Source organism: Dunckerocampus dactyliophorus, chromosome 9 (assembly GCF_027744805.1).
Source record: "Dunckerocampus dactyliophorus isolate RoL2022-P2 chromosome 9, RoL_Ddac_1.1, whole genome shotgun sequence".
NCBI lineage: Eukaryota > Metazoa > Chordata > Actinopteri > Syngnathiformes > Syngnathidae > Dunckerocampus > Dunckerocampus dactyliophorus.
Window position 1 is genome coordinate 30,928,824 of NC_072827.1, and position 15,969 is coordinate 30,944,792.

The 15,969-nt window shown below is 41.3% G+C and overlaps 1 protein-coding gene across 4 annotated transcripts in view; it reads left to right on the forward strand.

Moving 5' to 3' along the window:
- Nucleotides 1-572: 572 nt before the first annotated feature.
- uxs1 (UDP-glucuronate decarboxylase 1) overlaps nt 573-15,969 on the forward strand; it is a 39,329-nt gene continuing 23,932 nt past the window's right edge. The window contains exons 1-4 of one of the 4 annotated variants that reach the window (XM_054787541.1): nt 573-667; nt 13,183-13,210; nt 13,309-13,357; nt 15,804-15,847. In XM_054787541.1, the coding sequence (XP_054643516.1) occupies nt 658-667; nt 13,183-13,210; nt 13,309-13,357; nt 15,804-15,847 (131 nt within the window). In that variant the 5' untranslated portion in view covers nt 573-657. Of the gene's footprint in view, nt 668-9,535; nt 10,191-13,182; nt 13,211-13,308; nt 13,358-15,565; nt 15,711-15,803; nt 15,848-15,969 lie in introns of those variants that run through there. The other 3 variants (XM_054787540.1, XM_054787542.1, XM_054787543.1) reach the window with 3 other exon arrangements.

Consider the following 15,969-nt stretch of genomic DNA (forward strand, 5'->3'; position numbering starts at 1 on the left):
CATGCATACTTGTTACTATTTTGGGGTTTTTTTACGTTTCCTCAGATGTATTTTAGGCACGGCTCTTACTCATACTGTCAGAAGAGAAGGTACATCAATTTTATGTGTGCCCTATATGTCCCTCGATAGAGGACTAAATATACCATGAGTAAATATATACCATTGTATAACATGTTTGGACCTTATAATGGGCGCTCCTGTCAAAAAGAGAAATCTTTGATGAGCGCTTTTGCTGTAGATCCCAACAACATCCAAGCACTCCTGTTATATAGACGATCTTTGACGTGGGTTTTTGCAATAGGTGCTTGAAAACAGCAATGTACTAACTCGGATCCAGTGCTTTTTTACAGTAGATCCTTAAAACAGAACATATTATATAGAGCAGCGATCCCCAACCCCCGGGCCGCTGCCCGGTACCGGGCCGTGGGTCATTTGGTACCGGGCCGCACAGAAAGAAAAAATAATTTCCATTATTTTATTTTTTTATTTTTTATTTTGAAAGGTCGCCGGATTCTCTCTGTTACATCCGTCTCACTTGATGCGTGTCCATTGTGCGTGTGCTAACTTTATCTCATTCCGCACAGATAGACTACTACTGTATTTTTACCATTTTTCTTTCACCTCATATTTGGTATCAAATGCTGATACTATGTGGGAATGCATAAAGGTAAGTTTTGATGACGTATTGAGTGCTAATGTGCACATTTGTCTTAAGTTAATTCATGCTAGTGCACTGCCTCTTACTACACACGTCAAACAGCGATGTAATAATCTTTCTGGAAAAACTTGGCTGGAACTTGAACTGGTGGATGGTGGGTCGGCATTCATTTTGTGCTTTTAATTTGATGTTATTCATGTCTTAGTTTTACACAATAAATAAATAAGATAAATTAGGTCGCTATAATGTACTAAACCCCGCCCCTGGTCGGCGGGAGATTTGTGGGAACACAAGCCGGTCCGTGGGTCAAAAAAGGTTGGGGACCACTGATATAGAGGATCTTTGAAGAGCTTTTTCAGCCTGCGAGTTACTTTTAAAATGACCAAGTCCCTAAGATCTATTGCCTGCTATTAATACAGAAAATATATACTGTATATTTACAATATTTATAAATGACTATGTATGTACATTATACATGTATATCAGGGCTGCACACGCTTTTTCAGCAAGTTACAAGTCCATCCATTTTCTATGCCGCTTATCCTCATTAGGGTCGCAGGGTATGCTACTTTGGGCGAGAGGGGTAAAGCCTGGACTGGTCGCCAGCCAGTCGCAAGGCACATGTAGACAAACATTCACGGGCAATTTAGAATCGCCAATTAACCTAACATGCATGTTTTTGGAATGCGGGAGGAAACCCACACGTGCATGGGGAGAACATGCAAACTCCACACACCCTAACCCGATCTCCATACTATGTGGCCAACATGCAAACCACTCGGCCACCGTGCGGCCCCAAGTTACAATTTTTTACTATAAAACATATAACATATGTTTTAAATCTAACTGTATACTTTGAAACACATACTAATGATTAGTATTTCACATTCACAGTTTCAAAGTTTACAGGTAATAGTTGTATTTGATATTATTCAATAATTCACAATTCAATTCCTTATGGGAATAGAGATAATTACGCATAATTCCTCAATAGTTGTGTACATAAACTGTGTACCGGTAATATGTCAGTCGAAAAAGCTACGTAGAGTTAATTCGACACACAGTTCATGTATTATGTCCAGTTAGCATTTGCTATCAAACATTACAGATATACAAGAAATGAAAATGATTATGCAAAAGACAATGCAGCCGAAGTCAAGGCAACGTAATAAAAAGGTTCCAACAATAGGCACATTTTCCAGTTCATCATGAAATTATAGTGTAACAAACGGAAGTGTAAAAAACACGCATTTCTATAGTGGAGTTCAGGACGCGAAGCAAAGCCATCAAACAATTTGCTTTCTTTTCAACATAACTAGCCGCCCCAAGTGGACGGGTAACTTTTGTTATCGATAGAGGCTTCTTACCGCTGAGTAATCAGAATAATATATAAAAAGATGAACATTGCATCTCTATGTGCAGATCGAGACGTCAGGTCACCATTTAATCTTAGCCGCGAAGAAGCAACAGCGAATCAGGAGGGGAGCTTAATGTCAGCTGACTGATGTCATATAGCAGCTTCAAAGTGATGTTTATGCAATCTACCCAAGCTACCTTCGTGATTGGCCGGTAGCTCACCATCAACATAATGGGCACCCCTGCTATAGAGGGTCTTTGACGAGTATTTTTGCAGCAGGTGCTTGAACGAGCAGACTACTCCTGTTATATAGCGGATCTTAGACTAGTGCCTTTGCAGCTGCTTCCTAAAAAGAGCAGTGCAGGATCTTTGACTAGCATTTTTGCAGTAGGTTCTTAAAAACACTCTACCACTCCTGCGATGTAGAAGATCTTTGACCAGCTTTTTTGCAGAATGGTGCTTGAAAACAGCAGACAGCTGCTGTTATATAGCGGATCTTTGACTAGTGTTTTTACAGTAGATCCTTAAAAACAGCAGAGAATTAATGTTATATAGAGGATCTTTGGTTTTTGCAGTAGGTTTTTAAAAACAGCTGAGCATTTCTATCAAATAGAGGATCTTTGACTAGTGTTTTTGCAGCAGATTGCTAAAAACTGCATTGCAGGATCTTTGACTAGCATTTTTACAGCTGGTCCTTAAAAACAGCAGAGTGGTCCTGTCATGTTGAGGATCTTTGACAAGATTTTTACCAGTAGGTCCTTTCAAATAGCAGAGCGTTCTTGACATATAAAGGATCTTTGACAGGGAACATACAGTAAGTACAACACACAGTTTATTCTTTTCAACACATTCCTTTCGTTTCTTACACAGGAAGTGAACACAATTTAAATGTAAGTAAACAAAGTAAACAAAATTTTCTAAATGTCAACGTGTAAAAGATGTGTGAATAAATTAAGACGCATAGAAGGGTTAGGATGAAATAAACTCTGCTTCCTTTTGGGACATGTAGAACTGTGTAATGTAAACAAATAAACCACACCAAAGCACAGCCGGCATGTACAGCAGCAGCCTAGTGGCTGTTGTCGTTCAGCACTTTTAATGAGTCTTTGCTGCACTGTTTTCCAAACGCCTGCTTCCTCAAGTTTCATCGTCAATACAGTAATTGCTTGAGGCCACAAATGAAGAGATAAGCTCCGTGTTGAACTTTTATTTTTCCCTTCTATGTCAAAACAGCTGTCATATGGTCCGTTACCAAACATCTTCTCAGACAGATGGCTTATTCAATAAATGATCCTGGAGGAATTTTTTATCAGCCAGTGATATAACATCGCGCGGAACATATGCCAAGAGTAGAAAAGTCAAAGATGGCATGATCGTTGCTCATTATGAGACATCGTTGGTCGTGGAATGAAACCTGCCAAATTGCAGCCAATGAATAAATGTTTCTGGTGTTTTGTATTTTACTATTCACGTATCTTAAAGGGATGGTTTCAGATTTTTTTACATGAAGTTGTATGATATCCCCATCAGCAGCGTGGTGCATCAACAGTGACTTACCCCTTATGGCGGGAGACAAATGCAACACCGGGCGATTTGTGAGGTCAGATTTTTTTTTGAGAAGGCATTTTTGTGATGCAAATGTACTCTTTTGAACGCATATTCTTTTGAGAAGCCAAACTCTTTACTTAAATGGCCCCAGCAACTAAGCGGAACTACGTTCCTTGTCACTGATCCCCGACCAGAACCGGACTCACGAGTTCTGGTCGGATTTTGGTGATGAGAAACGTAGTTGTGGTATGTGGCCCTTGGTCACCCCTAATTTATATGTATTTGTATGCATTGTGAATTGCTTTCTGCATGTAAAACTATAAAAACGTGTCAGGTCCCCTTCACTGTATCAAATCTGATCCATTATTACTATTATTATTATTATTATTGTGTTAACATTTTTGGCTTTCTGGAATGGATTAGTTGGAGTTACGTTATTTTTATGGGAAAAACTGATTCGTTTAGCGTCCATTTCGGTTAGAGTTGAACCTTCTGGAATGGATTAATGATGCTAACCAAGGTTCCGCTGTATGTTTTCGTGAACACATATGCAGTCACTTTCCAAACTCATTAACATTCTTTTCATGCGCTGCGTAGATGTCTCCATCCTGCAAATGCTACCACATAATTGGGTTGATGTTGTTCTGTAATTGCTCATAATTGCATCACAGGTGACAAGCGAATGAATGAATGAATGAATGCATCACAGGTTCTACCCGTGGAAACATACTGTGCGTAATTTAACTACTCTGTATATCGAGGAAAAGGCTTCTTGAGACGTCATCTGTACTTCTGTGTAGAAGGTGTCGGACGTTTCGCTCCTCATCCGAAGAGCTTCGTCAGCAAACTAATAAGTGCTGGTAGCTTAGGCCTTAAATACAGTAAGAGTGGGTGGAATTGGTGTGCCAACACCCTCCTCCTATTGGTTCGTTACACTAAGCCTGGGCGGAGCAGTGGTATAATCCTAACCTGTTATTCACACCTACGATAAAAGGCTTTATCAACATCGCAGGGACAATGCTAGTGGTCCTCAATCAGCAGTACATCTACACCTGAAAGCTACCAATCACTCTTTTCAGGACAGCGAGGTAAAGATTTTGGCCAAAGAAAACAGATGGTTTGAAAGAGGAGTAAAGGAAGCTATTTTTGTCAAACAACAGAACCCATCATTGAATCGGAATGGTGGTTTGAGGTTTAATTTGGACCCTGTGTTCAGCAGGTTACTGAGACCAAAACCCACAGCTCTTAGTCTTGCAAATGAGGTGAAGGCAGGGCCGAGCCAGAACAATAGATGCTAACAAGCCAGTATCAGAGTCGTTCATACCCAATTCAGGGAGCGACACTTCCCTTTTATCGTAGGTGTGAATAACAGGTTAGGATTATACCACTGCTCCGCCCAGGCTTAGTGTAACGAACCAATAGGAGGAGGGTGTTGGCACACCAATTCCACCCACTCTTACTGTATTTAAGGCCTAAGCTACCAGCACTTATTAGTTTGCTGACGAAGCTCTTCGGATCAGGAGCGAAACGTCCGACACCTTCTACACAGAAGTACAGATGACGTCTCAAGAAGCCTTTTCCTCGATGGACAACTCCTGTACGACTGAGAGCCTACACAGACGCACTACTCTGTATATTTTTTCCCCATATCTTTTCAAACACATGCTTGATTTCTGTTCCTCACATCCCTCCTATAGATTCTTTTTTTAACCGCTGTTACATGAATCATGAAAGTAGGGGATGGGGGTTAGGGGGAGCATGGCTCAGATGGCGGTTATCTACAGGGCAACGCTATTAATCTCCTCTATTGAAGCTGCAGCTTCCTGCCAAAAGTCATCACAGATGAACCACAGATAAAACGTAAGTTTTACGTCTCTCCTCCTACCCTCTCTTAAGAGAAAGTGGAGCTGCTTCCTCCAGAGCTAAAACTCACTTGAAATCTGTTTGCGAGCGGTAAATGTGGAAAAGGGTAGAATTCTTACGAAGGGAGCGTCAAGTTGGCATTAAAGTAGATGCCCTTGACTGACTATGGGAAAAATGAACGATTAACGTTTTGAAATATTCTTTTTCACTGGGATGGGAGGTTTTCTGTCTGATTGTTCAAAGCTCCTCGTTTCATGAAAGTGAAGCGTTGATCAGAAAGACGCGGCCCGCAGGAGTTGCGGCACGGTGTGGGCTGTTGCTCGACATATTCATCACATTCCCCTCTTTTGACAGGAAACTAGTTGAGAGTGAGTCAACAGCGCCTCTGCTGGTTGGAGTCAAGTAGTGCACTGAATTTTGATTCCACTCCTTGAAGACACGTTTCATCAACCAGAAATGACTCACAATTGAATTCTTTGATGTCATATAGAGCTCTTTGACTGCTGTTTTTTCAGTAAGGCCTTTAAAAACAGCAGCTCCCATGTCACATCGAGCAGTGGTTCTCAAGTGGTGGGTCAAGTGGGTTGCGGGTCTTTGCCTAGGGAAAAAATAAAATAATTATGATAATAATAACATTTGTAATTGTAATAATTATGAAATAATGACCCAATGTCTGTGAGTGCACCTCACATTCTTGTCTGTGCCTCTGCAAGGTGCATGCCATGTTTCTGGGCGGCTTTGTCAAGTTTGAGTGGGAGAGAAGGGACATCCAGTGGAGACTTATGTGCCATCTGTCCGATAACTGCTGGAGAAGAGCACGGAATAAAGAGACAGCATCTCAGCGCTGCGGCTCACGTTGTGTTGAAAACAGACCCTCTACTCTATATGAGATGTTTGTGTCAAATCCCGCAATTGGGGTAACCTCTTGTCATTGAGGCGTGATGGTGGGCTCCACAGCCAAACCAGTTGAGAACCACTGGTATAGAGGATCTTTGACTATTGTTTTTGCAATAGATTCCTATAAACAGCAGAGTGCTCTTGCCATATAGAGGATCTTTGACTACTGTTTTTGCAGTAGGCCCTTAAAAAACAGTAAAGCGCCATTATTCAGATCATCTGGTATGGACACAGGCGTCCAGAACATTCACAGAGATTCTCCCACCCATTAAAAAAATTACAAAAATAATTAATTGATTGCTAATTTCACTTACAATCGATCCCCAGGCTGAGCATCACAGTCAAGTTTCCTGTCTTTTTGTCACTTTTCAGTATACAGTAATCCCTTGCTTATCGCAATTAACTGATTCCAGGCCCGACTATGACAAGTGAATTTCCGCAAAGTAGGATTCCTTTGTTTCTAAATTTATAAATTTTGGTTGTTTGTCTATATGTGCCCTGCCATTGGCTGGCGACAAGTCCATGGTGTACCCCGCCTCTCGCCTGAAGTCAGCTGGGATAGGCTCCAGCATACCCATGTCCCCAGTGAGGATAAGCGGCCCAGAAGATGGATGGATGGATGGAATATTTTCATAGTTAGAGCATAGAAAACCTGTTCACGACCTTCTAAATACGGATTTCAACATTATTAGAGCCCTCAAGACATGAAATAAAACCCCTATAGTCACCCTGACACTCATATTATCCAATATAGGAGATATAGTCAGAGAAAATAAGCCAACATAAAAAAACACGTGCTTATGTGTGTGACCAGTGTAGAATACTACAAACCACAATTTCAATGCGTCTTCTTAATGCCTTAGGCCTACTTCATTTAGTCATTGTTATGTTTGAAAATGCCAAATTTAGGCAAAAATCAGTACAATTTGATTAAATATGCATTTAACCACGAAACAGCATGATTAATTAATTTAGTTTTGAAAAACCGTGATGTAGTGAAGCTGCGAAATGTGGCGAGAGACGACAAAAACTCTGCATACATACAAAAGCACGTGTCGGGTTTTGTCTGAACAATGACTGTGAATAAAGCAGCAGAACTTGCTTACTTACTTAGCTTAACATTTCTTTGCCATAACCAACAATGTTAAGTCATCTATGTTTCATTGATTGGCACCTTGCTGGCTCATATTGACAGTTATCAACCACACATCTGCTGTGATGCACAGCATCCAATCAAAGTGGAATCACTGAGGGATTTATAGTAAAAGAATATTGCTAGAAGTTCCATATTGAAGATACAGAGCCACTGGGAGCTCGTATTTGCTGAAGCCCTAAAATACAATGCAATACAGAGCTTTTTTATATGTAACAAATGGAAGTAAAATTCATGGAACCGGGAAATACAAGGGCTCAAACATCAGGGAAGAAGCAAGTGGATGACAAAGAGGGACATCTTCATTGAGAGGAAGCTGACACTGAGGTTGAGGGTACAATAATGGAAGACACACAAAAGAAGCAGGTCATAAGTGCCAAACCGCTGTGTTTTATGTGGTCTGAAACTGTAGCGCCCAGTATGAAAACGCTACAAGAGTCAAAGCACATTCATTTACAGGAGTAGAGGGCACATGCAGGTGTAGAGGGTACATGACCTCCAGTCAGATGTCTGAAGATTCAAGATTCAAGAGTTTTATTGTCATATGCATAGTAAAACAGGTAGTTATACTATGCAATGAAATTCTTATTCTGTTCATTCTCCCAAGAAAAGAAAGAAAACACAAGAAAGAATAAGAACATAAGAAACATAAATACCAATAAATTAAGCAACAACAACAGAAGAGACATTAATACAGATAGATAAATAAATAAATAAATAAATAAATAAATAAATAAATAAACAAACAAATAAATAAATAAATAAATAAAAGTGCTATGAGTGTGTGTGTGTGTGTTGCATGCGGCGTGTGTGAGTGCTTCGTTGAGAAGCCTGATGGCCTGTGGGTAAAAGCTGTTTGCCAGCCTTGTGGTTTTGGACTTCAAACTCCTGTAGCGTCTGCCTGATGGTAGGAGTGTGAATAATGAGTGTTGTGGATGTGTGCTGTCCTTGATGAGGTTGTGTGTTCTGCGTAGGACTCTAGTTTTATAAATGTCTTGCAGTGAGGGGAGGGCTGCCCCAACAATGTTCTGTGAGGTCTTGATCACCCGCTGGAGTGCCTTCCTATCACGTGTTGTACAGTTACCGTACCAAACAGTGATGGAGGCGGTAAGGACACTTTCCATAGTGCATCTGTAGAAGCAACTCAGGATTGTGGTGGACATGCCAAATTTCATCAGTCTTCTCAGGAAGTACAGTCTCCTTTGGGACTTCTTCAGAATTTGTTGGGTGTTGTGAGACCAGGTGAGGTCCTCGCTGATGTGTGTGCCAAGGAACTTGAAGGTTTTCACCCTCTCCACCTCAGTCTCATCAATAAACAGGGGTCTATGCGGCTCCTTTTCCCTTGTTCTTGGGTCAATGATCATCTCTTTAGTCTTATCTGTATTGAGAAGGAGATTGTTATCACGACACCAAGCTATGAGGTCCGCCACCTCTCTTCTGTATGATGTTTCAACACCACCAGTGATCAGTCCGCAAGGCGTACGCAACTGTGATAAGTTTGGGGGCCACTGATTTACAGGATCTTTAACAAGTATTTTTGCTGCATGTCCTTAAAAACAGCAGACCACTGCTGTCATACAGAAGATCTTTGACTGGTGTTTGTGCAGTAAGTGCATAAAAACAGCAGAGTGCTGCTGACATGTAGAGAGGTTGCTTCTGTTTTATAACTTTATTACTATATTTATGACTATTAACTATTTGGGGAAGTAATAATTTTAAGCATGCCAGATCCTTGCATTGACGTTGTATACACAGTAAGTGAAGTGAATAGTGAAAATAGTGAAGGAGGAAGTCTGGCCCCATGGCTAAGCTTTCCCTGAACAAATGAGTTGAATAGCCTTGATGTACTGTACGTAATACACATAATGTATACAGTGTCTTATCTTAATACAACAGGAGAAAAAATCACACAAAATCGTTGAATGAATTAAATGTGTACCTTTTTACATTTGTTTATAGAAACCTGAGGCGTGTATTCTCTTAATAAGTTGTTATACATTCTCCTTACCAGAGGTGGCGGTGTTACGTCAATTCATAGTAAGCTAGGCGCGAAAAGCCGTCGTAGAAGAAAAAGACTCCATCAAGTATAGGAAGAAGACGTGCAAAATTCGACCAAGTTACATGGAGGAATTGATATCATTTTCATGGCGTAACGCCCGTCTACCACGAGAACAGGGGCCGATTTTTTTATTTTAATTTAATGGCGGCAATTTCGTTTTGTAGCTAGTTACCTTGTGCAAGTGAGCAAATAGGTTGCTAGCTTATCCGGATTCTCAGTCATTTTTTTCTACTCTGGCGTCAACTCTGTAATAAAGATAGTGATGTTTGACTTGTCTTCCTAAGAAGACAATTAAAAGGGAGACAGTGACTGAAATGAAAAAGTGGTAAAGATTTCGTTTTATAGTATAGCCACTTGAGCACAGATGTTATCTGTGTGTGCTACTCCTTTAGCCACGTAAACTGCTCCTGACTGGTGTTGACGTAGTATTGGCAGCACCAGCATCAGACGGGTTTTTACAAACTAACGGTTGATACTCCTTGTAACAACTTTGCAAGCCGTCATGCTTTAGCTGGATCCGGACGTGTGGCTTGTTGCTCTCCTGGTTCTGGTTGCATTTATCGGAGGATGAAGCGGGTCGTCTGGCTGATATCAGGCTTAAATAGAAGAATGATGAAGCTCCTTTTCGCCTTCGCTCTGATCGCCTACATTGTTTGTAAGTATTTCCACCTGTATGAAGACAACAATTCTCTGAGGTGTCTAACATTTGCTTGTAATTTGCTAATCGAGAGCGTGTACAGTACAGCCTGAGTTGCACTATCACATATTTTTTGTGTTCCTAATATTTTCACCTTTAAGCACATAATATAGTATAATATAGTATAATAATATATAATATAGTCATGGACAAAAGTCTTGTCATAGGTAGACAGTATGAAGTAAAAATCTCATAACTCCCTAACTAATCCTCCTATTGTTGAGAACTATGGTTCAATATGAATCATTGTAGTTTTGGCATTCTCTGGTAAAAATGACACGACGTGTCTTCGAACCGTCTTGAATCAGATACGTAATAGTCACAGATAGACAGCTTATTAGCTGGACAAAAGTCTTGTCACGTTTTACACTATTGAAATTTATTCAACAAACATTTCTTTGTTTCAGAACAACATCAAAGCATCAGCAACAAGCATGTTGAACATTTTTACCATGAGAGATTTGATCATTTCAGTATCGGCTGTGGCTTCCCTTTGCTTGGATGACAGTTGACATTCGGCTGGGCAGGGACTCGTACAACTGGTTGATGAAGGCATCTGGGATGGCATAAAACGCGGCCTCACGTGCCTTCCACAGGTCATCTAGATTCTTTGGCTTTGTCTTACAGCCCAAACATGCTCAATCATGTTCATGTCTGGGGACTGTGCGGGCCACTTTTCGAGAACTTTGATCTTCTTCTATTGCAGAAATTTCTTGGTAGAGACCAATGTATGGCATGGAGTATTTCTTGCCACCTTTTGTTGTATATTTTTTATATGAGATTTCCAACTCATTTTTTCGTCTATTATGATCCCCAGAAATGTATTTTCTTTCACTCTTTCCATGTCCACTCCGTCTGTTTCTATTTGATCATATGTATCCTTTCTGCTATTTCCAAATATCATTATTTTAGTTTTACTGAAAGGAATAGTTCAGATTTTTTGACATGAAGTTGTATGGCATCCCCATCATCATTGTAGTCCAATAACAGCAACTTCCCCCCCACTTGGTCTCCTAAGTCCAGTTCTGGTCTGAACGTAGAAGAACGTAGTTCCACTTAGTTGCTGGGGACAATTAAGTAAAGAGTTTGGCTTCTCAAAACAATAAGTGTTCAAAAGATTAAAATATTTGCATCACAAAAATGCCTTCCCCAAAAAATCAGACATCACAAAATGCTTGGCGTTTTTTTGATTTTGCAGTTTGCACTCCATGTTCCTCTGATCCTTCCTTGCTTACTCAGATCACGTGCTTTCTTAGCGCTTTCAGCATTGTGCTTTGTCAGGTGGTCACTCATGTAGACGTTTGTACCTTTTCAGCTTCTTTTCTTGTTTCAGCAGTGCAGTCTTGAATTTCCTGTTAGTGAACTTGACGATCATTACAGGTGTAGTGCTGATCCTGCCATACAGTGCGATCCAAGTATCAATAGTTTGGATGTCTACGTCCACCTCATCAGATTGCAAAAAGGTGACAACTTGTTGCTCCATTGAGGCGACATCCATTTCGTCTGCTTCAGCCTTATCGCCACTGCCTTGGCATAGGACCTAGGTTTGATTCGAAGCCCCGTCAGGAACATATCGTTCACTTGTTCTGATACTTTATAGCTCAGTGGTGGTTTTCAGTTGCTCAATGATTTAGTCTTTTTCTTCAGTCTCTTTTTTGAGAGTGGCTCTCAGGGCTGCATTACTTTCCTGTAATTCTTTGTTCTCCAATCTCAGACATTGAACTTCATCCGTCAAGTCCTGCACCGTCTTTACTAAGGAGCCCATGTTTTGTTGCAGGGAGCCCATATTTTTTTGCATGGGATCCAGCTTCATTACCTTCTTCCCAATATGCTCCAGATGTGTGGAGGTTGAGTTTGAGCTTGTCATGGCTCGTGCCATTTCTATGATAATTATGTTGCTATTACTCTGCCTGTTTTGAGATCATTTAAACCTGCACAAAATATGCCTGTTCTGGTGATCATGTCTGGTGCCTGTGTCGCCGAACAATTTCTGACACCTAGTGGCCAATGTGGAATACTACATTCACAGTTACAAAGGTTCTTCTGCCTCATTGCTGTTTTAGTTCATGAGTTCATGTAACCATTTAGTTCGTGAGTTCATGTAACCATTTTTGTGTTTCATTTAATTTAATTTAGACCAAGAATAAATAACATTTGCTTAAGTATGCATATATATTTTTTTACTAATAATAGGCCGCATTCAACCATACCAAACAACCATCGTTAATTTAATTTTTGGGAAACCGTGGTAAAGTGCTGACGTGATGTTTGAGCCGTGATGTAGAGAGGGAGCCTGAACCCCGGTTTATTTCTAGAAAAATGCATTTTAAACAGGCGTAGGTGTGTGTTCTTGTAGTCTTGTGACGATTTCCACATGCGAGAACAGTGCATGTATGCAGCCGTTTCACTCCAACTTGTAGCTACGAATACACTTCTTTGACCCATATGACCCGACGTGATGTGATGTGCAGCCCAGTAATAGTCACGCTCCTTATTGTACCGACCAAGTGCACCACTTTCATATGTCACAATATGTTACAATTCTTGTTCTATGCTTGGCATCACACTTTTCCTTTATTGAAGAGCAGACGACTTAACTGTCACGCCGAGGGACTGTACAACGAAGCAGGAGTTCTTCATTACTGAGCATGTTAGCTCATATTCTTTACACTGTATTCTTTACTTGCGTATCTTGCTTGCTGCTGTAACAAGTGAATTTCCCCGCTGTGGGATAAATAAAGTACAAATACAAATACAAGTAACCGTAGAAGTAAACCAGTATTGTAGTACAGCATATCCGAAGTTAATCCTCAAACTTATCCTGGATAAGACGAAATTCTGCCTCGCACCATAGAGCCCTCTTCAGGGGCTGTTCCTAGATTAAACAAGGTTGTGTTTTCACGCTCCACAAATGATAATATTTTGCTTCCTCTCTCTTTCCATCTTTCAGCTGTCTGGGGAACATACACAAACATGAGGTACCTATTTTCAATTTTCTATTCTGCTTGTGCTTGTGGCTGCAGCCATCATCCCAGGTTCTCCTGCTGTGTTTATCACTAATTTTTCCTCGTCGTAGAGCAGAGCAAAAACACGGAGAGATGAAGATTGAGCAGAGAATTGCTGAAGTAAGTTGCACCAAAAAAAAAAAAAACACATTTTGTTGTAGCTGAGCTTCTACCCAAATTATATTAATTAGAAGACGTTCCTGCGTGTTTGCCCGCGTCGGCCATCTTACAACCATGGCAGGCACAAACTGCATCAAGTCTGTGTGTCAGACCCGTTGGTGTTGCCATCTTAACAAAAATTGTGAGCATCCTGAGGCTTTGGGCAACGTGCTTGTTTGCTTATTTCCTGAATCAGTTCAAAAATGGGCCGCAGGAAAGCAATGTAAAAACGTGCAACTTTTTTATTCTGGCCCAGCTGCTTTGTTAACATTGTCAGTTAGAGAGTTTGGCTGCCTTTCCTCGCTTCAGGGGCAACAGAAGTCAACAGTCTCACACACTCTTCAAAGTCTATGCAAAAAACTGCTACTGTATGACAAACAAACAAAACAAAAAACGACTCCGTATTAAGATATCCTATGTATTAGGCTAATAAGATATTGCTCTGCTCCACAAGCAGACTCATAACGAATGAAAACTGCAAGTACTGTGCTCTTTCGATTTTGGACAGTATTCTGCGATGACATTTGATAGGTTGTATGCTTGTTTATGCCGGGATCTTCTTAACAGCCACATCACACATTCTAATCACTTGCTCGGCTTATCACATGTTGCAGGTGCTCTCGTGTTTTTTTTATTCATTTATTTTTTCAACATTATCATGATGACCTTATGGTTTCAAGCACTGTTTGTAAATGCATCATCGGGGTTTAGCCGCTCATCTTGCAGGCAGTACCCCGCTGGCCAGTTGTTAGTTGAAATGACAATTTTAAAGACGCGGCTGTGATAAGAGGAGTTAAACGATAGGGTGATGTCAGTGCATGTGGTCACTCCTGTGGGCAGGGGGCGTACAATGGGATGAATGCATAAGTGTGTAAACTCAATTCGCTACCTTTGTGCCACAGTTTGATATTTTTTCTATACAAAAAAAGATTTTCTTGCCTTTTTAAACGTGTGTTGTATTGAAATGACCAACATTTGTTTCAACTCAAAAGCACAGTTTTACAATGAAATATATCTGGTGCAGCAATATTTTCTGCTGTGCATACTAGAACCATACAAAACAAAAACAGCACCTTGTAAAAATATAAAGATTAAATCATTGACAATTTAATTCAAGATTCATCAATATTTCTGTGCATAGTATTTCAATCAAATGATGTAGCGTTCATTATTTCAACAGTTCATGTGCACATGTGATTTGTATAAAATAAACAAAAACAATCACCGATGACAATACAGCCAAAGGCATCGTAAAATAAGCGCAATAATAACAAGGACATGTAGAAAAACACATTTCCGTAATGGAGTTCAGGACCTGCACGGCGCAATTGGCTTTTTCTTTTAAGGTTTTGCATGGATTGAGTCGCTACAAATACAATGATGACTTTTATTGTCTGTATCGTATTTACTTAGTTATTTTATCCGAACTTTGGATAATAAAGATTAAAAAGTTTTGCAAGCTGCTTGTCCTAAGAACCAGATATGGCGGCCGAAGACCAGGTCACCTAGGCGCCCGCCCTCGACCGCCACCAAAACACATGGCACCGGACCCTTATGCTTGCCCCCGCAGGTGGTGGGTCTACGTGTGGCTTCTTCGGGCTGGGCCCGGCCGGGCCCGACTGGAAAAGGCCTGACCACCAGGCGCTCGCCAGCGAACCCCTCCCTCCCCGGTATCCCATGTCCGGGCGTGATGCGGTCCCTCTCTTGCGTTTATTCATAGGGTCTTCTGAAGCACTCTTGGTTTGGCCCATCACCTCGGACCAGTTTGCCATGGGAGACCCTAGCGGGGGCATATACTCCAGACAACATAGCTTTTAGCATCACTCGGGCACTAAAAACCCTTCATCAACATACGGTGGTGAGTCACGGAGGAGCTTGTGGGTTGGGAAGGAGGTCCTGCCTCAGGTGGAGGAGTTCACGTATCTCGGAGTCTTGTTCACGAGTGAGGGAAGGTTGGAGCGTGAGGTCGATAGGCGGATCGGCGTAGAGTCTGCAGTCATGCGGTCGCTGTACCGGACCTACGTGGTGAAGAGAGCTGAGCCGGAAGGCAAAGCTCTCAATTTACCAGTTGATCTACGTTCCCACCCTCACCTATGGTCATGGGCTTTGGGTCGTGATCGAAAGAACGAGATCGCTGATACAAGTGGCTGAAATGAGTTTCCTCCGTAGGGTGGCTGGACTCACCCTAAGAGATAGGGTGAGGAGCTCGGTCATCCAGGAGGAGCTCAGAGGAGAGCCGCTGGTCCTTCACATCGAGAGGAGCCAGTTGAAGAGCTCGGGCATCTAGTCTGGATGCCTCCCGGAAACCTCCCTGGTGAGGTGTTCTGGGCGTGCCCAACATTTAGTTGAATGCTGTGCCGTGTGGTTTACATGAAGTAGTTTTTAATGGCTTCTGTTGTCATTCAAGGCTGTGGCTCCACTGAGAGAGAAGATACGCGATCTGGAGCAAAGGTGTGTGTGCTTTTTATTTGTTTTCTCAAAGCATGAACACATACACATACAGTAGGGAAAGTAAGTATTAGATACCCTGTTGAATTTGAAAGGTTACCCCCTTACAAAGATATGAACAGTCC